Genomic DNA, 23,012 nt, shown 5'->3' with positions numbered 1-23,012 from the left:
TATTCGGCAAATGATAAACCAGAAAAAAAGACATGCCAGCTGTTCACACTGGAAAGTTACTGAACGTTTATTTTGGTTCAAGTTTTATTTTTATATGAGGAAGGAACAATAAGTTTTCTACGGGGGTGGGGTGTCTTATTCCTTATGACATCAATAGGGAACAGGGTTTGCGATGCAGGTGGGTGTTTCCTCCGGGCGCTTTCCTCTACGAATGTAGACTCGTCCTTCTTGCCGGCCACCGCTCCGCTGGGACCTCTGTCTTGGGGACAGAACCCCGAGACGCCTCTGCGTGGGCGACGGGGTGTCTCTGCGATCGCCCCCTGGGGCTCGGCCACGCTGCTTTCCCAACTCCCGCTTTTCAAACTGCAATTTCTGTAACAGGGCAGCCAACGGCGCGGGTCCCCTTTCCCGCCAGCTACCCGCGAGCGGCGGCGGGCGGCCGGGCTCGGGCGGCGAACAAAGGCGGCGCGGAGCGCGGGCGCGCGGCCGGGGTTGGCGCGTGTCTCTCCGGCAGGAGGCGGCGGCGGCGCCGCGCCCGAGCCTGCATTCCTCAGAAGCGCCCGGAGCCCGCGGGGCGACGTCACCCCCGGCTCCGCCCCCGTCCCTCCCCGAGCAAAGTAACTCTTGACTAACAGGAGCAGCCTCTGCCGAGCATGGAGAGCAGCCGCCGCGACCGGCCGGCGACACGGGCGACGCTGGCGCCCCAGAGGTAGTTTGGCTCCCGCCGAGCAGGAAAAAGTGCGGGCGCGCGGCTATCCACTCCCGGCGCTTACCCCGCCAGGCCCGGCTGGCCCCTCAGCGGTGGGTTTCGCTGCGAGCCTCCCGGCAGCTCTTTGCAAAGCGGCTTGAAACTTCTCCCAAAGTCGACATGGATACGGCGGCGGCGGCGCTGCCCACTTTTGTGGCGCTCTTGCTTCTCTCCCCCTGGCCGCTCCTGGGGTCGGCCCAAGGCCAGTTCTCCGCAGGTGAGTGGCCGAGGGGGCGTCCGGAGCCCCGATGAGTGCCCCCAACCTGAGGCTTGCCCGGGGAGGGATCGGATTCCTCTCCAGGACCGGTGGGCAGAGGTTTGGGGGGCGGGGGGAACGGGCAGACGGAGAGAGGTCCCCCGACTTTGTGCCAGGTGGGACGCGGGGCGCCCGACTGGGCGCCGTGGCGCAGGTAACTTTCCTCGTTGCGCCCCATTGTTCCCGGCGGAGGCTCGCCCCGGGCGCAGGCGGGCCGGGCGGTGCGGGAGTGCGGGCGGCAGTGCTTTTCTTGGGAAACGCGGAGCCTCGGCGTGTCGCGCTGACTGCACCGCGCCGGGGAAGAGAGAAAGAAAAAGTAGTAAACGACTCTGGGGACGGCTACTCTGTTGCTCGTGGTGCGGGCTTGTAGCTCTCCGCCGTTAGAACATTAAAAAAAATTTTTTTTTCCCCTCGGGAAGCCATTGTCAGAAAGGTGGAGACTCGAAGGGACCGACCTCGGCGTGCTTTGCCAGGTGCTTTTTGTCCTGGGAATAACCTCCCCTGACTATTGTCTAACTACTTCCCCGTCCCTCCCCCAGTCCTTTTCTCGTTCTCTAGCGCGGGGCTGCTCGTTGGGCTCGCCCCGTGGGTTAGGGCACCGCGCGCAGCAGGTTCCGTGTGTGTGTTGGCAGAGCCTGTAGGATGTTTTGAAACATGATTCTGAGGAGCCACACCGAGCGGTTCTGGGCAGCGAGGTTTGGGCGCCGGGTCGGGGAAGCCTGACCCGCGCGGGGTGGGAGCCCGTTCCTCCCGCAGAGCCACCGCGAAGCTGGCGTAGCTCCTCCCGGAGCCGGCCTGCCTGCTGGGGGCTGTGAACGACTGCCGCCCGCCGCCAAGAGAACCCCAAAGGAGGCGTGCAGTGAGGTCTCGCCAGTTAGCCCTTTTGGGTTCTAGTGGGTTCTGGTAAAACCACTTCGACAAGTCCGTGAAACCCCATTTCGCCCAGTCTCGTCCTCCGTTCCCTGCCAGTTTTGTCATCCTTCCTGTCGGTGGTTTCTTTCGTTCTCTCCTCTGGGGGCTCTGAAGTTTCACCAGGTGGACGCTGAGGAGCAGGCTCCCGGGCGATCGTCTGCCTCCCGCCGGTCTAGACAACTTTTCTGGCCTGTCCACCCTGCTCAGCTTGGCTGGCGAGCGCGTCTGCTGCCTTGGTTCTCAGTGCAGATGGAGACGCAGAGGTGGCCGAGGGAAGCTGCAGAAGACGCGGGAAGCGGCAGCCGCGCTCCTGGCTGAGGCCATGGGACGCGGAGAACGGACGAACTTTGCACTGTCGGTTTCTCTCCTTGTTGTGGCTGCCTGGTTTCCTGGAAATAAACTCAGATTGTTGGTTTCCGGAGTAATGTTTATTTCTCTTGCGTCCTCTTTCGGCCTTCCCGCCCCCTTTTAGAACTCTATAAAAGGAGTTGGACAACAGATTCAGATGGCAGCATGTGATGTGTACTCAGGCAGATTATGAAATGCAGGGAGTACAGGGAAAGTTATGTAAACAGGTGATGTTTGCAGAGGACTACAGCTCTGTGCAATGAGTGAACCGATAGCTTAATTTTAATTCTTTCTGGAGTAAGCATTCGTGCAAGCGTCTCTGACAGGTAGTGCTGGTTAGTATTGGAAGCGTGCTTGATGTAAGACGTTGTATGTAGGCAAGTTGGAAGTGGGTATTGATTTCTGCACAGTGTTTGTCAGTGCACGCAGAGCTTACCCTTGAAAAGGCATGTAGTTTGTTAATTGAAAGTTGGAATTCTACCAGTTGCATGATGAAACTTACATGTATTCCAAATTTGCAACTATTAATGTTTGAATAGCTGATGGATATGTTTTTATCAGTGAAGAAACTTTCCCCTTTTCTCCTTTCATATGTTATTTACTCTTTACTGACCAAATAAATATTAGATTTCCTCCAGCAGAATGTATAGATGAGCTTTTCTGATCCTTGGAGTTCAGGTATCTCTAATGAACAGTTGTGTTCTTAGACGTCCAGTTTTAAGTAATTTAAATAAGCCCGGCTTTTCTTTATTGACAAAGCAAAACACTTGACTTTATATTTAAGTAAAAGAATGTGCAAGCCTAGTAAATGCAATTCTGGCAGGACTATATCTCAAAATTTTACTATTCAGGATTTGTCTATATGCCCAGAAAAGAATGCCTTTTATTCCCAGAGTTCAGATTGTGGATCTGCCTTTCTCCATAAATTAAAAATTTGTTTTTTTAAAAAATTTCTATTTTCTGCCTCTCCTAAGTCATTTGTTATTCCACTGTCATCAGATTTTATGGCAATCAGATTTGTTGCAAAAACATAGAGTCAGAGATTGCAAGTGTATTCTTTGTTGCATTTTTTTCTTACTTTCTACTTTAAATGATGAACTTTTATTTCATTCCAGAAATTTAAATAAAAATGCTTTGAAAGTGTAAAACAAATACATGTTCAGAATTGTAAACTCTCCTGTTAAATATATTTTAAAAATCACACTATTTAGGCCAGTTTTCACTTTTAGATATTATCATGTGGTTCCTAATGTAGTGATAAGCTTCAAAAGCAAAATTTGAAAGACTACAGACCCTTAGATCTTTGATATATCATGTGCTCAATCTGGTCTGCTTTGTTTAGGCCACAGTTTTAGGAATGTTTTCATCATTTGTGACTTTTCCCTTAGCTGTTGGAGTTAAGGTGTAGAAATGCTACGTGGTGACCCTCTTGAAAATCTAAACTTCTAGAGCTTCCTGTAAATCTCAACTTGTGTTCTTTCAATTTGATCACTCACTTAAAACAGCACCTAAAAACGTGTCATATCTGTGTTATATCTGGGGAAATTGAGGCATGGAAGCACAAAAATGTACTGAAGTTTATTCATTGGGTGTATAGGTGTTATCTCTTGATATCACAATGTAAGAACGTTTTCTGTATTAGGACTCAGATGGCTGACAAAACCAGTCACAGATGAGGTAACTGGAGACTCAGCTTTCTCGTCTGCAAAATGGGGATAATGATACCTGTTCTGACCTTTCCACATGGTTTTTACGAGGATGGGATGAAATAATTTATGTGAGCTGGCCCTGTACATTGTCAAGCTTCATGTAGCTATCTGGGATGTAATCATCATATATTAAGGTAGCTAACTGCCTTGACTTCAATCTTTTCTTGCTCCCACATTCTCCCCCGTAAGTTCAGGATGGTGTGTGTGTGTGTGTGTGTGTGTGTGTGTGTATTTGTGTGTTTCACTCGGCCAGTCATTCATTTTAATTGTTGTTGAACATAAACATCCCAGATTGGCCAGACCATAATTTTATCAGCACAGTGAGAGAAATTATCTTTTATTTATTTATTTTGAACTTACCTCCTGTAAATCCTTACTTGAGTTGAACCTGTAGAAGAGTCACTATTAACATTCGTAGTATTCCAACTATAGAAGAAATTTATTTTTAGTCAGTTTCTTTAACTGTCTGTTTACCTATTGGCTATTCAGCCTGTTCATCTCAGTGGGAGAAAAATGCAGCTTTTTAGATGCAGTCTTATCTGTGACCTAGAGAGGGACTGTTGTCTCTCTAGTGTGATGTGAGCCTGGAAATGCAACTCCAGAGCCTGCCTTGGATATAGTTCCTGGCATGTCACACTGTAAGTGTTTACTCACTTGATCCCTTAGAACCTTGCAACTCATCTAAGCAGAGCCACTTTCTCAGTGTCTCATTCCTTACTGTTCCATATGTGAGTTAAATTTCTCTTATACTTAATATCTGTACTGGCAAGATCCATTAGAGACAGCTTTTTAAAGGGTTGCCTGTCAGTTTTCTGGTTTTGATTGGCCAGAATCTCGATCCCTCAATTATTAAAACTGCAAGTTCTAAACTATTATTAATATGTAACCATACATTTCTGGGACTGGTTTTTCTTTCACTAGTCTCCATATATCTGATTCTGTTGATTTTGCCTAGATTGCAAGATGTTGTTTTGTGTCTGGCCAATCCAGACGGGAAGAGGCAGGTCTGGCTGCTGTTTGGGCTTTGGCATATGTGCTCCTGACAGCTCTTCTCTTTATATTCATAAATATGAATTTGAAAAATAAATCAACCCCTCTGCCACTCTACCCCTCTCCCACGCTTCTTCCCCCTCCCCTCTAGCAACAACAAAGCCCACATGCACATCTACAAAATCACAGCCTTTTTGTTTTCACCACATATCTTTTGGTGCTGATCGTGTTCTTAAAAACTGGAACTATGACTCAACCATTACCCGGAGCAAACACCAGTCCTCCTACCTGATCTTATATTTCAGGCAGTCATGGTTTACTACATGTTTTTATGGCCTTTAACAAACATTTGATTTATGTGGTATGGCCCTATATAGAGAAACTAGGTTGTTTCCTTCTAATGCTTCTGAAGTGCTGTGTTCTAGGTCTGCTCAAGGTGGTGATACAGACAGTGTAAGTCATGCTAAATATGGATCTGCTTCTCTGAGGCATGGAAAATGCTGTCCTTCTCTGCCTGCGCGCTTCTTATTTCCCTTCCTTGTTCTTCACTGAGGGCAGGAAGAGGAATACTGGAAGACTGAGAGCAGGAAATCATCAAGGGAGTTTACAGATTGTTCTTAAAGACAAAGCAAAGAACACTGGGATCTTGTGTGCGCGTGTTAATCTTTCATTTAATTTTCTAAAGGGAAAAAAAGCCCTATTTTTTAATTTGTTTATTGGAATCAGCCTTTCCCTTTGTCCAAACACATTCATTTCTTATTCTGTGGATATGAAAACTTCCCCCTGTGTATTCCTCTCAGACTTTACCCTTTGATCATGTGTCTGTTTTGTGTCCCTTTATCAAATGGTATTTCTTTTTGCCTAAAAAGGTTGTAATTGCTTGTGAATGTGTTTTCTTTTTTTTCCATCAAAACTCATGTTGTTTGTCATAGTTCTGAATAATAGTATTTTATCAATTCATGATATCTTGAGTATTTGATATCAAAGTAAGTACATCAATCAGGCTAATTTTTATTTCAGTTGAAAGTAGAAATAAGCTTGTAAATCCATGAAATAATCTTTTAATGTTGCAGAGTATTTGTGCTTGTATGTCTGTAGAAGTAAGAGAGACTTTGAGTTCCTTTTTGTAAATGGGGATAGAAAACATTTGAGTACCATACTGCCCATTATTTTGAGATAAGTGACATATATCTAGGCTTTGGAAAACTTTAAAAGTTATGTTTGGATGTGTGATATCAATGAGAACTGTAGAGGTAGATAGTTTACAAGGTTCAAATTTCATCTTAGTGGAAATATGTTTTTATGAAAAATGCTCTTAAACAAACATAGTTTCACATGAAAAGTTTTATTAGTTCCATGAAGTTCTGTTGGGAGGGATATGTTTATTTTTCTGTAAATATTCTTATGGAGATTCTTTTGATTTGTTGTTAGTATTTTAGTAATAAAAACTTGACCTTACATAATTAAAAAAGTTTTGTGAGGTTTTGCAGATTGTTGAGCTTCTGGGAAACACTGGGCTTGGGGTGTAAGAATCACATTGATCCTATTGTGGAACATTGCCATTTCCCCACTTAACTCTAGTTGAATTTTCTGGCATTCTCTTCTGTATGTTGCTAATCCATCAAAATTACACGTGGCTTATCATGTCACTTGCAGTTGTTTAGGAGCAAATTAAGTGGTCTTGAATGAAATAATCCATGTTTCTACTTTATATGATCATAGACAGAGCTCTGTTAGTAAAAATGATGAACAGAGCAGTGCTGACTAAATCCTTTTACAGGTGTCATTCTAGGAGTTATTTTCAAAAGAACCCAGATAGAAATAAATCCAAATAAAATAGTGTTTAGAATTACCGTGTGCATTTATTTTGTTGAGAAAGTTGAAAGATGTAAATATGTTCTTATGTATATATGTTCATACATACACACACATATCTTAACAATGATAGAACATCATTGTCCAAAGGTTCAAGTGAGAAGGAAACCAAGGGTATCTACAGATGGAATCAAATTCCTATACTTATATTCTAGATAGAGTATTTTTAAAAAGAGTGATTTGTTTTTATTTATTTCATTTATGGCTCACTGGGTCTTTGTTGCTGTGCAAGGGCTTTCTCTAGTTGTGGAGAATGGAGGCTACTCTCTAGTTGGGGTTCATGGGCTTCTCATTGCAGTGGCTTTTCTTTTTGTGGAGCACAGGAGCCCTGACTCACAAGTGGCACGTGGGCTCAGTAGTTGCTCAATAGTTGTGGTGCCCGGGCTTAGTTGCTTGTGAGATCTTTTTGGAAAGTGAAGTGAAAGTGAAAGTTGCTCAGTCGTGTCAGACTCTTTGCGACCTCATGGACTATAGAGTCCATGAAATTCTCTAGGCCAGAATACTGGAGTGGGTAGCCTTTCCCTTCTCCAGGGGATGTTCCCAACCCAGAGATTGAACCCAGGTCTCCCACATCACAGGCGGAGTCTTCACCCGCTGAACCACAAGGGAAGGCTAAGAATACTGGAGTGGGTAGCCTATCCCTTCCAGCGGATCCTCCTGACCCAGGAATCAAACCAGGGTCTCCCTGAATTGCAGGTGGATTCTTTACCAGCTAAGTTATGAGGGAAGCCCGGGTTCTTTCTGGACCAGAGATCAATCTGATGTCTCCTGCATTGGTAGGTGGATTCTTTACCACTGAACCACCTGGGGAGCCCTAGATTATTGAGTGTAGAGAACTATTTTGTCTATTGCGTAGATGAAGAAACTGAAATGGAAAATATAGGAACTATGTAATATAGAATAGACTGCCCTATGCTGCTGCTGCTGCTAAGTCGCTTCAGTCGTGTCCGACTCTGTGCGACCCCATAGACGGCAGCCCACGAGGCTCCCCCGTCCCTGGGATTCTCCAGGCAAGAACACTAGAGTGGGTTGCCATTTCCTTCTCCAATGCATGAAAGTGAAAAGGGAAAGTGAAGTCGCTCAGTCGTGTCCGACTCCTAGCAACCCCATGGATTGCAGCCTACCAGGCTTCTCTGTCCATGGGATTTGCCAGGCAAGAGTACTGGAGTGGGTTGCCATTGCCTTCTCCAAGACTGCCCTATTCCATACTTTAAAGGAGAAACTAAGAAACCTAACTCCAGATTGGTGTCTATTTATATAAACTCTTGCCTATGCAGCCTGCTTCTTAACCAGATGCTTGCAGGCTGATTCTCCAAACCCAGTCCAGGGCAGCAGCTGATGAGCTGCAAAAATTCCCCTAATCCTTGTAGGGTGGTAGGGTGACATGGCAGCTGCTTAAGTGGACGGCTGGCCACAGCTTCTTGATATGACTCGACTTAGGTCATTTGACAAATTCAAGAGTAGAGAGAGGAAGACTTTCTAATGTCCTCACTGCCCATTTAAGGAATGATGGCTGATTGCTTCATGGTCATTGGATTTGTCAGTGGCAAGATGCCCTAGAATATAGCTACCTGAATTATGGTCCATGAACTGGCAGCATCAGCATCACCTGGGAACTTGCAATGATTTTGTGATCACATAACAGAGCCCATGGCAGACCTACCAATTGAGAATCTGCATTTTAACAAAATCCCCAGGTGATTTGCTTGAACAGTTAATTTTTGAGAAACCCTGCTCTAAGACAAAGAAAGCTCAGCTTGAAAAGATGTACCACATGCACCTCACTGTAGAATTGTAAGAGTACTGTGAAAGGATTAATTACAACATGAAATAAATTTCCCTGGAATTATATTTCTGATCAGTATTACTTAATTATAATTTATCACCCAGACACATCAAAACAACGAAACTATTCAGGTTTTTTTTTTTTTTAAGAATACTCAGACAATTTTGAAAGAAATATTCCATAAGAGAATAAAAATAAGACTAAATAGGTTTGATTATGAATGTATTATATAATATTCGAGGGTAAACATATTATCTGAGGAACCAAGCATGATAAATGCCAATCATTTTTACATTGCACATTGACATATTGATATAGAAGACAGTATTCCCTCTTTTTTTTTTTTTTTTTTAACCAGTGGCTGCAGTTTCTTGTTTTATATTTCTCTTTTTCTTCTAAGTGTAATTTAAGGATCTTTGTAATAAGGAGCTCATTTATAGGATAGTCAAATTTAATGAATAGGAGTTAGGTAGAATGCATTAACTATCACTGATATTCTTTTTACTATCTTTTGTGTTCATATTTAAGAACAGAGATTCTTGTCAGTTTTCTCCAGAGAAAAATTATGATGTAATAGACAGTGTACGCTATTCATGTCAAAACACAATTTTACTTGCATTTTATAGCTTGCTTTAGCATTCTTTGAGAAAATGAATTTTCCCAGAAGACCTAATTGCCTTCTTATTAATAAGCCTGTAAGTGTGTTTTATTATCCAGTTACTATTCTAAATGTGTCTACTTTTGCTGGCTGTTTGAACAGTGAAGTTTCTGATTAAATCACAACTGCTCTATTTGTTTTTGCCATTCACAAGTGACTCAGAAAATACTGGCATAATGACCTGGTTATGGCAGAAACTAATGGAAAACAAGAGATATAAATTAATGTTAACCCATGATAGTTGGTTGTATTGTGATATCAGGAGGTGGGGTTTGGCTCAGTATACAGCAGAATTCTCTACATGTTTGATACTGTAAGTGAAAGTTTGCTTAACCTTTATTGTTTTAAATACACAAATATAGTTGCTAGATTAATGTATAAACTACAAATCAGTGATTGCCACATTTATTCGACTTAGACACTAGTGTTCTATGGAAAAGGTTTAATTCTGGACGGATTAGGGGTTAGGGGAGAGCTTGATGATGGAGAGAAACTCTGACAAGTACTCGCATGCATCTTGAAGAATTTTAGTCTGAAGTCTCTGATTTGTTACCTTTTCTAGTTGTACACCAAAGTCTAGAGCTTGCTGTTCATACTCGTTCTACTTTTATTCTTGTCAGCAAAAATTAGGTCCATTTATTCCCTCATTCACTGGAGAGGAGAGAACAAAAGCAGTTGCCAAAACAAAAATAGAAAAAAAAACAACAATAGGAACTTCCATCTACTGAGTGCCTGAAGCCTGGTAGGCCTTATGGTCAGTATTTTACATAATTTAAAATCCTCACTGTAATCCTTTAAGATTGGAGTCATCTCTGTTTTGCAAACTTCAGCCTAGAGAGATTAAGTATTAACTTGCCTTGGGTAACAGTGTGAGGACTAGGAGAGCCAAGATTCATTATTGAATATATACACAGATGTAATAGTCAGTGGTAGAAAATGCAATCTAGACTGCTTGCAACAAAAGGGGAATTTATTGTCTCTCCTGACAGTTCAGGTGGAGCTTTACTTAGGAGTTCATATAATTGTTTTGGGATATGATCCTTCTCTGTCTACTCAATGTAGTTTTGGGGTGTTCTAGAACTTTGGTCTTAGGCTCCCTGTAGAGGTGAGGTGGTGGCTTCGGCAGGTCCCAGATTCTGGTCCGTTAGGATTGTGTGAACTATGTGCTGGGTCTCTGAAGGGGCTCTGAGGGTCACTGGAATGGGCTTCAGTCAATCCTGTGTCCAGCTCCTAAGGGGAAGTATGTAGATTGGCTTAGTTTACTAGGATTCTGGACTCAGCCCTAGATCCCCCAACCAGGTCATGGGAGACTGTGGATCGAACCATGAGTTGTCAACAAATCGAGGAATAGGTTCTGGAAAAGCAGCCAAACTGCAATGTGGTTGCTTGAGATAGAATTAAGTAAGCTGTGAGCAGTGAAAGTTGAGAGGGGTGCGCCTGTCCTGTGTGTGTATTTGTAGTCCTTCTGAGCGGGGTGAAAGGAGGTGCTGGAGAAAAGACAGTTGGAGCTCCCTGATCTGGACTCCTAGGTGGTAACATCAGGGAGCCATGGTGGCCTAAGCCTTAGCCTCTAAGGGGAAGGGAATAGGTCAGGAAGAGAAGATTAGAGGCAGTCTGCTTCTAGCAGATTTGTGTGTTGCAAATCAGCTAGCTGTTCATCATTTAGGGAGTGTTTCTTTGGGGTCCTTAAGCCCTACTTTAAAGCATGCATATTATTATTTTCACGATTGTATTCTCTTTGCCTTAGTATTGAATAGGTCCAATATTAAAATTTGACAGAATTTTGAGTTAAGTTTTGAGTCAAGTAAAGCTGGCCCTGAGTGAGGATCAGGGGCCCAAATGTGACTGTGCCGGTTTAGAGCAGTGTGCCCTCTCTTCTCTGGCCAGGGCAGCTGGCCTGGCACTTAGGGGTGAAGGCGGTGCTTGTGGAGGAAGTGTACTGACTGCTGTGTGTTCAGCATGCTTCCTTTTGTCACTGGAGGTCTACCTTCACACTCCTTTGTCTTATCTTAAAGAACTTAATGAATTGTTATTTTCTTCCCTGTCCATTGGCTGCTTGCTTCATGACTCGTTTTTACCCCTGAGTATATCTTCATCAGATGTGATAACTGTGACTCTTGTATGGTGAAGTAACACTTTGCCTGACAGCCTGGTTGTTTGAAGCAGATTGCTGTATAGTCTTGACCCATTTTTGCCCCTTTATCTAAACTGACATTTAAGTACTTAGGAGGTATAGGAGGTGAAAGATTTAGCAGTGATCTATTCAGAAAGAACAGGATGCTTTGGGTTCTTTGGAGGTTTCTGTACAGAAAATTTTAGTACACAGAGAACTGATTTCTGTAAGACTGTATTCCACTCTGAGCTCTGTCACTTTCTGGCTTTGAGGTTTGGAGTAATTCCTTTCAGTTTGACCTTAACTTCCTTATCACTAAAATTGGAATATTACAATAAAGTGATTTTATTAACTTCTCTGGTTACTCAATAGGACACTTTTAAAGGTAAAATGAATAATATATGTGAAAGTACTTTTCTGATTAGAAAGTACCATAAATTTTTTTGGGGGGGGAATATAAACTTGGGTAATGAAGATATTATTGTTGTTGAAGGCATAGAATACATGGTGAAAATGGAAATGAAAACAATAATGAGATGAAAACTTTGTATATTTGTATATCTAAGTTATGGGTTGCCATCTAAGTTGTTTGCATATCTAAGTTTTATCTTGGAGAAAGTGGTATGGAAAAGGAGTCTGTAAGGTTCTTGTGAACAAGAAATTTTGTTATGTATCATGAAACTTAGCCACCAAATTTATTTTCACATATATGTATTTCATATATATGTATACAAATTACTCTCTAATGCTCCAAAAGACATTTTTTCCCACTAGATATGTTAATAAAGATTGTGTGTATGTGTGCGCTCAGTCACTCAGCTGCATACTACTCTTTGTGACCCCATGGGCTGTAGTCTGCCAGGCTGCTCTGTCCATGGAATTTTCCAGGCAAGAATACTGGAGTGGGTTGCCATTTCCTTCTCCAAGGAATCTTCCCAGCCCATGGATGGAACCTGCGTGTCTTGCGTCTCCTGGGTCTCCTGCATTGCAGGCAGATTCTTCACCCTGCACTATCATCACCCTAATACAGATTGTGTGATTATAAAATATTTTTACTGGTAATTTTTGAGCGTACGTTTTAAGGACTGTTCTCTTATATGGCAAGTTTTGTGTATAGTTTTTCTTTTTGAACATTTTTTATGAAGAGAGAAAAAATATTCTTGCTCTCTGAGCTGGCTGGCCTAATTGGTGAGAGCATGATTTTAAGGTTTGCATTGATGTATTTACTTAACCACTCTACAGTTCTTTGAGCATATCTACTATGTGTTCGTGCCATGGCAGAGGCTGGGTACACTGGTGGGCACAGATATGACTATTATGACAATTAAGGAGCAGCAGTCTTTGCATAGCTCCACATTTAGCAACTTAGGGGTGAAGCCATGTCTGTTTTGTGACTGACCTTACCCCTGTGGCTTGGCAAGTCTCAAAGCCGAAGCCTGCCTCTTACAGTTTGTGGGTCCACAATGCAGTGTGTCAGCAGTCTTTCCATATCCTTGAGTGTACACACAAAAGACTAGAAAGAAGCCTACCAAAGAAGAACTATGCAGAGATATTCCACAATGATAGTAATATCCCACCAAGTGGAAATTCCCAGAAGTTGAGTAATTGGAAGTGTAAACAAGTTGGGTAGAGGAGGGAGCATGTTTATTTTTTGGAAGCTCACTTTTTTTCTTTTGGAAGCAGAGGGTTGGGAGATGTCCTCATAGAGGACAGTGTATGGAAATATGCCCGCACAACCTCAGCATCGTGTGCAGAGGCTCTGGTTTTTGGCCACAGATTTGTAATGGCCGCAACCTACAGCTGCTTATCAACGGCTCTTGGTGCCGAGTCTAATCTGCCTCCTCTCTGCTGCTTCAGTGGAGCTCTTTGTCCTGAGTAGTGGGCAGCCACTAGGTAGGGGATCTGGAGAGGGAGCCAGGAATCGGGGTGGACCTTGACCATCACCCAGACTGCCCCACACCTGCATCCTGGAAGCAGAGCAAATTCTATTCCCGGCTCTTGGGTCAATCATTTTGAAGGGGAGCAACAGTTTTGTCGTTTCAATATACCTATTGCCCTACTAGAAAATGGAGATTCCAAAAATATCTGTTAAACAGGGTACACAGCACTTGTAGTGAGAGAATTAAGCAGAAAAGTAATTTTAGAGGTGTGTAAACTTTTTTGAAGCAAAGTCAAAATTGCCAAGCTACAAAGACCCAAGCTTCAAAAATAGAAATTTAGGAAACTGTTTAAGTCAAGTCACTAACATTTTATGCCCATTTCATATTTAAGCAGAGGATATTCATTGACTATATAGCATAATATTTAAGATTACCCACTTTGGAAACTGATTGCCTGAGTGTCAATACTAGTTCTAACACTTTCTTGATGGCCCAACCACATTCCTTCAGTTTCCCCATCTGGTGGGATGATTCAAATAGTGTCTGGCATACTAAAAAAAAAAAAAAAATTCACCTTAGCTTTTATTATTGTCATCATCATCATCAGTTTTTTTTTTTTGGAGCAGAGAAATATTATTGCAGGGCCAAGCAAGAGGAACGGGTGGCTTATACCCCAAAACCCCAAACTCCCCGATGCTTTTTAGGGAGAACTTTTTGTAGGTGTAATTTGGGTGTGTGACTGTCCTTTGATTGGCTTGTGATGAGGTCAGAGGGCAGTGTTCCAGGAATCTTGTGCTCAGCCTTAAGTTACCATCCTCCATCTTGGTTTGGGCCTTAGTTTCAGCTCTCAGGACTTAATGAAGCACAAGTTCTTGATGTCTTGTCACAGAATTCAGTCAGAGACAAAGTGATAGGTAAGAAGTGGTCTTATTTAGAGAGATACACACTCCATAGACAGAATATGGCCTGTCTCAGAAGGCAAAGGATCTGGGGAGGGAAGCACACTCCACAGAGAGAGTGTGTGGGCCAACTCAGAAGGCCAGAAGCCATCATCAGCATTATTACTGAACTGAATTAAACAATGTTTGCAGAATATCCTGACCCGTGCTGTTATCTTTTAAAATTTCTAACTGCATTATCTTTTACTTCAAAATAAAACAAGCAGAGAGTACATAATAGAATGCCTAAAATAGATCAGCATGTCTGCTGATTAACAAAGACCACGGCAAGCACTATAAAGAATATAATTCAGTGTTTATGAAAACAAGAGAAAAGATACATTGATTCCTAAGAATCAGAATCTTAGGATGAATGACAAAAACAAAAACCAAAACACTATGAAAGTGAGGGGGGAGGTGGGAGCTAGAGTGAATGTGTGAAAAGGATTCAGTTTTTAGTATAAAATACCTAAAACAATCTGTGGAAAATGCATTTAACATTTTTTAGGGATCTTGGAAGCAAACTGTGGAATAGTTCCTAAAGAGATGGGAATACCAGATCACCTTACCTGCCTCCTGAGAAATCTGTATGCAGGTCAAGAAGCAACAGTTAGAACTGGACTTTGAACAACAGATTGGTTCCAAATTGGGAAAGGAGTACATCAAGGCTGTATATTATCACCTTGTTTATTTAACTTATGTGCAAAGTACATCATGCAAAATGCTGAGCTGGATGAAGCACAAGCTGGAATCAAGATTGCCAGGAGAAATATCAATAACTTCAATATGCAGATGATACCACCCTTATGGCAGAAAGTGAAGAGGAACTAAAAAGCCTCTTGATGAAAGTGAAAGAGGAGAGTGAAAAGGCTGGCTTAAAACTCAACATTCAAAAAATGAAGAATATGGCATCTGGTCTCATTACTTCATGGCAAATAGATGGTGAAACAATGGAAACAGTAACAGACTTTGTTTTCCTGGGCTCTAAAATCACTGCAGATGGTGACTGCATCCATGAAATTAAAAGGCGCTTGCTCCTTGGAAGAAAAGCTATGACCAACCTAGATAGCATATTAAAAAGCAGATACTTTATTTTGCCTTCAAAGGTCCGTCTAGTCAAAGCTATGGTTTTTCCAGTAGTCACGTATGGATGAGAGAGTTGGACTATAAAAAAAGCTGAGCGCTGAAGAATTGATGGTTTTGAACTGTGGTATTGGAGAAGACTCTTGAGAGTCCCTTGGACTGCAAGGAGATCCAACCAGTCCATCCTAAAGGAATTCAGTCCTGTATATTCATTGGAAGGACTGATGCTGAAGCTGAAGTATCTGTTCTTTGGCCACCTGATGCAAAGAACTGACTTACTGGAAAAGACCCTGATGCTGGGGAAGATTGAAGCAGGAGGAGAAGGGGACGACAGAGGACAAGATGGTTGGATGGCATCATGGACTGAATGGACATGAATTTGAGCAAGCTCCAGGAGTTGGTGATGGACAGGGAATCCTGGCATGCTGTAGTCCATGGGGTCGCAATGAGTCAGACCTGACTGAGCAACTGAACTGACTGAGGGAACTTGGAGGAGTTGGGGAATTTGGGGGCATTGGTGAAACAGCTTAACTCCTAGAGAGATTTAATCTCAATTAAAATATGAAAACTCTAATTTGAGAATGAGATTAAAGTGAGAATTGACCAGAAAGTTGGAGAATGTGATCTATACCCTCAATAAGTGTCCAATCCAGTGAGACTTGGTAATGTCTTGTCTTGGAGTAGCAGTCAGATATGGAAATGAGATCATTAGAACTAAAGACTCCTAAAGAATGTTTTCTGCCTAAAGGATATAGAAAAGGAAATCTGTACTGCTTCATCTGCATTTGATGCATGTTAAGTAAATGCATTGCTGCCACTTAGAATAGTGATTTACCTATGAATTTTAGATAACATTTTTTGTTTTCTTTTTGTTGATGTTTAGTTCTCCTCTGCCTAGGTAGTTTCAAATCTGTTTAAACCCCTAGGCTTTTTCAAGCCCTTGTCAACAGGGTTAAGGCCTTTTAGAGTCCTGTTGTACAGAGCATGGGGCTCCTTGAAATGTTCTCAACTGTTAGCTCACTTGCAGAATTGCCCTTTGGCTAGTCAGTGCAAAGGAAAGCCTTCTAAACTTGAGCAGGGATTTCACGTCCAGTTTAAGGTTTGGATCTCGTTCTCTTTCACCTTATTCTAGCTTTAATTGAAATAAACTTCCCTTTTCCATGGGTTATACCTGTGAAAATATTTGTTCTACAGATATAATTAAACATTCTTCTCAACTCTCAGAGAAGCTGTTTGTACTGCAGGGTTGAAGCTTGCAGAAATAAGTGTTCATATAACTATAATAATAATGCAGTTATTTTGTCCTGACTGGATGCTTCTACTGACATGGGTCTTTGTGATTCTAATGGCAGCAAGTGTCTTCATAAGCTCCTCTCCATTTACAAAATAAGTTTTTTGAGATGTTGTCATTTTGCTGCACTGTTTGACCAGCTTCATGTCTTAATAAAAGGGAACTTTAGAAAACAAGCTTTTATAGCACGTGCAATCTTAAATACAGATCCATTCAAAAAAGGGGATGTGTACCTTGACTGCCCTCTGCTCCAAAATCATGACCAGGTTATTTGGAAAGCAGATTGACCCTTATATATTTCACAACAAACATATAAGGGATATTCAATCAGAAAAAGATTATTAATTAAGAATGGCAGAACTATGTATAATAGACCATATACTTAAATGTATACAGGAACTATAAGTTTTAGCTAGTGTGCTTGCAACTGTGGCTTCCAGTCTTCTTGCCTGAGGGAATTGGACAAACCCATAACCAGGTGCAGATATTTCTTGAAGAACCAGGTGCTCTGACTCCTTGCTCTTAAGGCAAAGTCTCTTGGATTCTGAGTGTAGATTGTGTCCTTTCCTAGTCAATTCTTATCAGGAATGCAGATCCTAGGGTAGGCCTGCTTTTAAATATGCTGTCTAGGTTGGTCATAGCTTTTCTTCCAAGGAGCAAACGTCTTGTAATTTCATGGCTGCAGTCACCATCTGCAGTGACTTTGGAGCCCCCAAAAATAAAGTCTCTCATTGTTTCACCATTTATTTGCCATGAAGTGATGGGACCGGATGACATGATCTTAGTTTTCTGAATGTTGAGTTTTAAGCCAATTTTTCACTCTCCTCTTTCACTTTCATCAAGAAGCTTTTTAGTTCCTCTTCACTTTTTGCCATAAGGGTGGTGTCATCTGCATATCTGAGGTTATTGATATTTCTCCTAGCAGTCTTGATTCTAGCTGGTGCTTCATTCAGCCCAGCATTTCTCATGATGTACTCTGCATATAAGTTAAATAAGCAGGGTGACAATATACAGCCTTGACGTACTCCTTTCCCGATTTGGAACCAGTCTGTTTGCCGACCAAGGTCTGTCTAGTCAAAGCTTTGGTTTTTCCAGTAATCATGTATCATGTGAGAGTTGGCCTTTAAAGAAAGCTGAGTGCTGAAGAATTGATGGTGAGAGTTGGACTATAAAGAAAGCTGATGCTGAAGAATTGACACTTTTGAACTGTGGTGTTGGAGAAGACTCTTGAGAGTCCCTTTGACTGCAAGGAGATCCAACCAGTCAATCCTAAAGGAATTCAGTTCTTAATATTCATTGGAAGGACTGATGCTAAAGCTGAAACTCCAATACTTTGGCCACCTGATGCGAAGAACTCACTCACTGGAAAAGACCCTAATACTGGGAAAGATTGAAGTCAGGAGGAGAAGGGGATGACCGAGGATGAGATGGTTGGGATGGCATCACTGACTTGATGGACATGAGTTTGAGGAAGCTCTGGGAGTTGATGATGGACAGGGAAGTCTGGCGTGCTGCAGTCCACGGGGTCGCAAAATGTTGGACAGGACTGAACGACTGAACTGAACTGAGCGGAGGCCTGGGAATTGCTTGGAGGGCTGTTGTTCACTTCTTAGTGAAGAAAAGTACATAGGGCGGTGCTTTGGATTTCCCACAAGTACATGCTGTTCACTGAAGTATCTATTTAAGATCTTCCCTCTTCTCTGGGCAGTTTACTCTCAGCTTGGAGTCTGGACAGTAGTAGATAGAAGCACTCTATCCAACCCCATCACTCATTCATAATTACACCACAAGCTTCTGTGGTTGCTAGCACGTTTTAGAAAAACACGTAATTTTATTGAGTGTCTCATGTTGCTTTCAAATATAGTCAAGTAAAGAGGAGGAGAGAAGTGAGTGGCAGGATGTCATATCAGTGTTTATTTTTTCAGGTGCTAATTCCTTGAAAGCAGTGAGAAGTTTCCTTTGAGGTGGAGACTTATAGTTGTTGACATCCTCATCTATTGTTGGGATTACAGGCCTACCAAGCGTTGTCTTTTATGTGAGCAGTGTCAAAAAGGATATATCTATTCTGTACATTATGGCAAGAGACTTAAACTTTAATGACAGCATGTCAAAGATAATATCCTTTTGAGGTTGTTAAAATAGGAGATACCAGTCTAAGTTATTAGCCCTTTACTTTCAGCAGTACCTTGCTGGGGCAGGCAGCATTTCTGTGTGCATTCATATGCTTGATTAAGATCCCTTTTAGAGCCGGTGAGCAAGGGGCCTCTTCATTCACCAAGATGTCTATGGGCAGAACTTGTATCAGTTCTTTCCTGTTAATTTGGTTAAGTTCACCAAGCATTTAGTACCTGTCCGTTTTGTGTCAGTCAGTGTTTTTAACCCAGAAAGCAAAAAGATGAAAACGTTGACTACACAAGGATCTAGAGAAGTGAAAGTGAAAGTTACTCAGTCGTGTCCGACTCTTTTCAACCCGATGGACTATATACAGTCCATGGAATTCTCCAGGTCAGAATACTGGAGTGAGAGCCTTTCCCTTCTCCAGGAGATCTTCCCAACCCAGGGATTGAACCCAGGTCTCCCACATTGCAGGTGGATTCTTTACCAGTTGAGCCACCAGGGAAACCCAAGAATAGTGGAGTGGGCAGCCTGTCCCTTCTCCAAAGGATCTTCCTGATCCAGGAATTGAACTAGGGTCTCCTGCATTGCAGGTGGATTCTTTACCAGATGAGTTACCAGGGAAGCCCTTAAGATATGATTCAGAGTAGGGGATACAGTGAGAGATGGACAAGGGGAAAGGACAGTCACTTACTCTTGGGGTAATTAGTTAGATCTTTCCGGATCAGAATGATAACCATGGCAAAATTCCCTAAAATGAGCACACAGTGCTCATGGAAAAATGAGGAAGTAGTGGTGTTGATTGTAAATGTTTAACCATGAACTCCCCCCACTCCCAAAAAGAAAAGAACCCACCAAAGTTACAATTCTAGCATTTGCCGGTTTCCATCTTGTATATAGTCCCCACTATGGCTGATTTCAAATACTAATATGATATTACAGACACAGAGTTGGGAAGAGGTGCATGGGAGCATAGCACTGAATAGTATTTGCACCATACAGATACAGGAGAAAGAAATACCCTTGAAAGATAAATATGGTATTAATAGTAAAGTATAGTAAAATAATTAGGAGGTGAAAAGTTTTAATACTTCTGTTTTAAATATAATTTATTCAAATGTAAGTTTTTATGATTTCATTTTAAATGGCTGTAAGGAACAATTGGCTTGCAAACTTGCTGAAAAATTTAACTGTTAAGTACTGGTATGGGCTTGCTCCAGCATACTACTCAGTGTGTTATAATCTTGGATATGGGTGTGAGGGACACAGTGAGTGACTCTTCTTTAATTATGGAGCCTTTATAGAACACTCTTTCCAAACAACATAATTCAATTTTTCATTTTATTTAAAAAAATTTAATTGGTGGATAATTGCTTAATGATGTTGACTTGGTTTCTGTTGTACAATGTCATGAATCAGCCATGTGAAAGTGTTAGACACTCAGTCATGTGTGACTCTGTGACCCAATGGGCTGTAACCAGCCAGGCTCCCCTGTCCATGGAATTTTCCAGGCAAGAATACATGTATCCCCTCCTTCTTGAGCCTCCCTCCCACCCCCGATCCCACCCCTCTAGGTCATCACAGAGCACCGGGCTGAGTTCCCTGTGTTACATAGCGGCTTCCCACTAGCTGGCTGTTTAACACATGGTAATGTATATATGTCTGTGCTACTCTCCCAGTTCATCTCACACCATTCTTCCCCTGCTGTGCCCACAAGTCCGTTCTCTACCTGCATCTCTATTTCTGCCCTGCACACAGGTTCATCAGTATCATTTGTCTATATTCCATATATATGCGTTAATATGTGATATTTGTTTTTCTCTTTCCCAAACTAGAATTTAGTGTGAGAAAGACTAGTCCATCTTGAAACCCTTTTAGTGAGGATTTGGTTATCAACAAGGTTTAGGTTCCTCAATGTAAAATGCTGATGTCAGAGGCTTTGGAATGTCTACTGTGGAGCCTAATTTCAGGAAGAGTCCTGAGAAGACTGTGTTTCTGCTTAACTCAAGTTTCCTTACTGTCCAGGGTACACATCTTTAGTGGTAGGTGTTGGTGTCAGTTCAGACTCTCCTTAAGAGACTGTTGCTACTGCTGCTGCTAAGTTGCTTCAGTCATGTCCGACTCTGTGTGACCCCATAGACGGCAGCCCACCAGGCTCCCCCGTCCCTGGGATTCTCCAGGCAAGAACACTGGAGTGGGTTGCCATTTCCTTCTCCAATGCATGAAGGTGAAAAGTGAAAGTGAAGAGACAGTTAGAGCCCTGCTAATCTACTTAAAGAGTGAGCTTTTCAATGCCTTTGAATTATGTACATTTTCATGCTAAGCATAATCTTTTCCAGAATATTACACAGTAGGTAGTGGGTTTCCAGCCACTATGGCTTGAAAATTATTATATAATCCTGGTAATAACACACTGCTTGTGGCCTCTCCAGCAATTGTGTTACTCAGAAATATTTGGAGAATAAATATCAGGGACAGTGAATGGATTTGTATCACATTCTGCTGTACATTGTTGTACAGTAAATTGGTAAATTTTTTTTAATGTATATGAAATTAACATCTACAAAATCTATCTTTTTATATAAAATATATATCTGTTAATTTATTTGAGGTCTCGGTTTAATGATCTTTTGTTATTATTATTTCTTATTGAATTATATAGTTTAGCTTAAGTTACTTTTCTGGTTCTTTGGTTTAAACATTTTTTCATTAAATTAATTTCTACCAGTGTCACACAAATGAAATGTTTTAACATATGCTCTTTTATATTTATTTCTATAAGCAAGAATATTCCATGTTCTAAAAAATGTCCCCTAGGTTAATCCTGCTAAATGAAAATTCCTGCGCATTCCTGTCTGCTTTTGTTAGGCTCTGCCCACAATGAATTTAGTGTTTAAAAGTAAGATATGCATACTTTAGAGTACATTGCAAGATATTTTTTATGACATTGGCAGATCGTGAATATATTGTGTATATATATATATATTTTTTTTTTTTTTCTTTTGGTGGGACACTGTGTATGTTTGTATGTGTGTGAGTTTTGATTGAGTTTTGTAATATATAGCAAAGTACCAACAGTGCCCAAGTGACTTATTTTGGCAAAATTGATTTCTCTCTGTACATCTTATCTAAAATCTTTCATCTCATATCTGGGGAAAATCTATCTTCCCTCCTACAGGACAATTTCAAGAACTTGGAAGCATTCCAAACTTAACAATTTGAAACTAATAACAAAATTCTTCCAGTCTGTTCAGAAGAAAATACAAATTTTAATTCTTCTCAATTAGTAGTCTCTCATTCTTGAATAAACAAAGTGAGAAAAAAGAGACAAATATTATTCAGTATTATAAATGTGTACAGGTATACCTCAGATACTATCCATTTGCTTCCAAACCTCTGCAATAAACTGAACAGTGAAATAGAGAATCACATGAATTTTTTTGTTGCTCAATGCATATGAAAGTTATGTTTATACTATACTGGAGTCTATTAAGTGTGCAGTAGCAGCATGTCTAAAAAAACAGTGTACATACCTTAATTAACAAATATTTGATTGCTAAAAAATTCTGATCATCTTCTGAACCTTCAGTGAGCTTCAGTGATGTAGTAGTAACATCAAAGATCACTGATCCCAGATCATCATACGTATAATAATAATGAAAAAAAATTGGAAATATTATGAGAATTACCAAAATGTGACATAATGGCATGAAGTAAGTAAATACTGTTGGAAAATGGCGCTGAAAGATTTGCTCAATACAGCATTGTCAGAAACCTTTAGGTTGTAAAAAAAAAATCTCAATATCTGACAAGTACAGTAAAGTGCAGTAAAATAAGTTATGCCTATAGTACATAATTGAAACTTTGCTTTTTGCACTTACAGGGTCATAGAAAAGAGGCATATGTTAATATAAACTCTCAGGGATTTACTTTATAAAATCAATTTATGCTGTATGACCTGGGATCAGTAGACTTTAAACTCAATCTCTTATCTTTATGCCTAGAATACTCTAGCAATTAATTGTTATTCACAAAGATGACTGACTTAGCTGTACAATCAAAGATTTAATTATGCTAGATATATTGCAATTCAGAAGGTTGGAAAGCTTACCACTAGTGGTCACAGTGATTCATGGTGATTAAAATTAAAGACTCCCTCCCCTCCTAATTCTGAGTTAACCACATGATTGTATAACTTGGGACAACTCATTTCACAGCATCTGTTTTTGAGAGACAACTTCCACTTTGTTATTTTATATCTCAACAATGTTTATGCAGCAGGACCTGATAAAGATCTGTAATTCATTTCT

At 41.3% G+C, this 23,012-nt stretch overlaps 1 protein-coding gene across 7 annotated transcripts in view; it reads left to right on the top strand.

The window, feature by feature from the left end:
- Positions 1-626: 626 nt before the first annotated feature.
- The window catches only part of PTPRK (protein tyrosine phosphatase receptor type K), a 612,930-nt gene continuing 590,544 nt past the window's right edge, over positions 627-23,012 (top strand). For 6 of the 7 annotated variants that reach the window (XM_024996500.2, XM_059889627.1, XM_024996499.2 and 3 more), the window contains exon 1: positions 627-965. In XM_024996500.2, the coding sequence (XP_024852268.1) occupies positions 869-965 (97 nt within the window). In that variant the 5' untranslated portion in view covers positions 627-868. The remainder of the gene's footprint in view (positions 966-23,012) is intronic. The other variant, NM_001191537.1, reaches the window with a different exon arrangement.

Source organism: Bos taurus, chromosome 9 (assembly GCF_002263795.3).
Source record: "Bos taurus isolate L1 Dominette 01449 registration number 42190680 breed Hereford chromosome 9, ARS-UCD2.0, whole genome shotgun sequence".
Lineage (NCBI taxonomy): Eukaryota > Metazoa > Chordata > Mammalia > Artiodactyla > Bovidae > Bos > Bos taurus.
The sequence above is the reverse complement of the archived record's forward strand: the minus strand, read 5'-3'. Positions and strand labels throughout refer to the sequence as shown.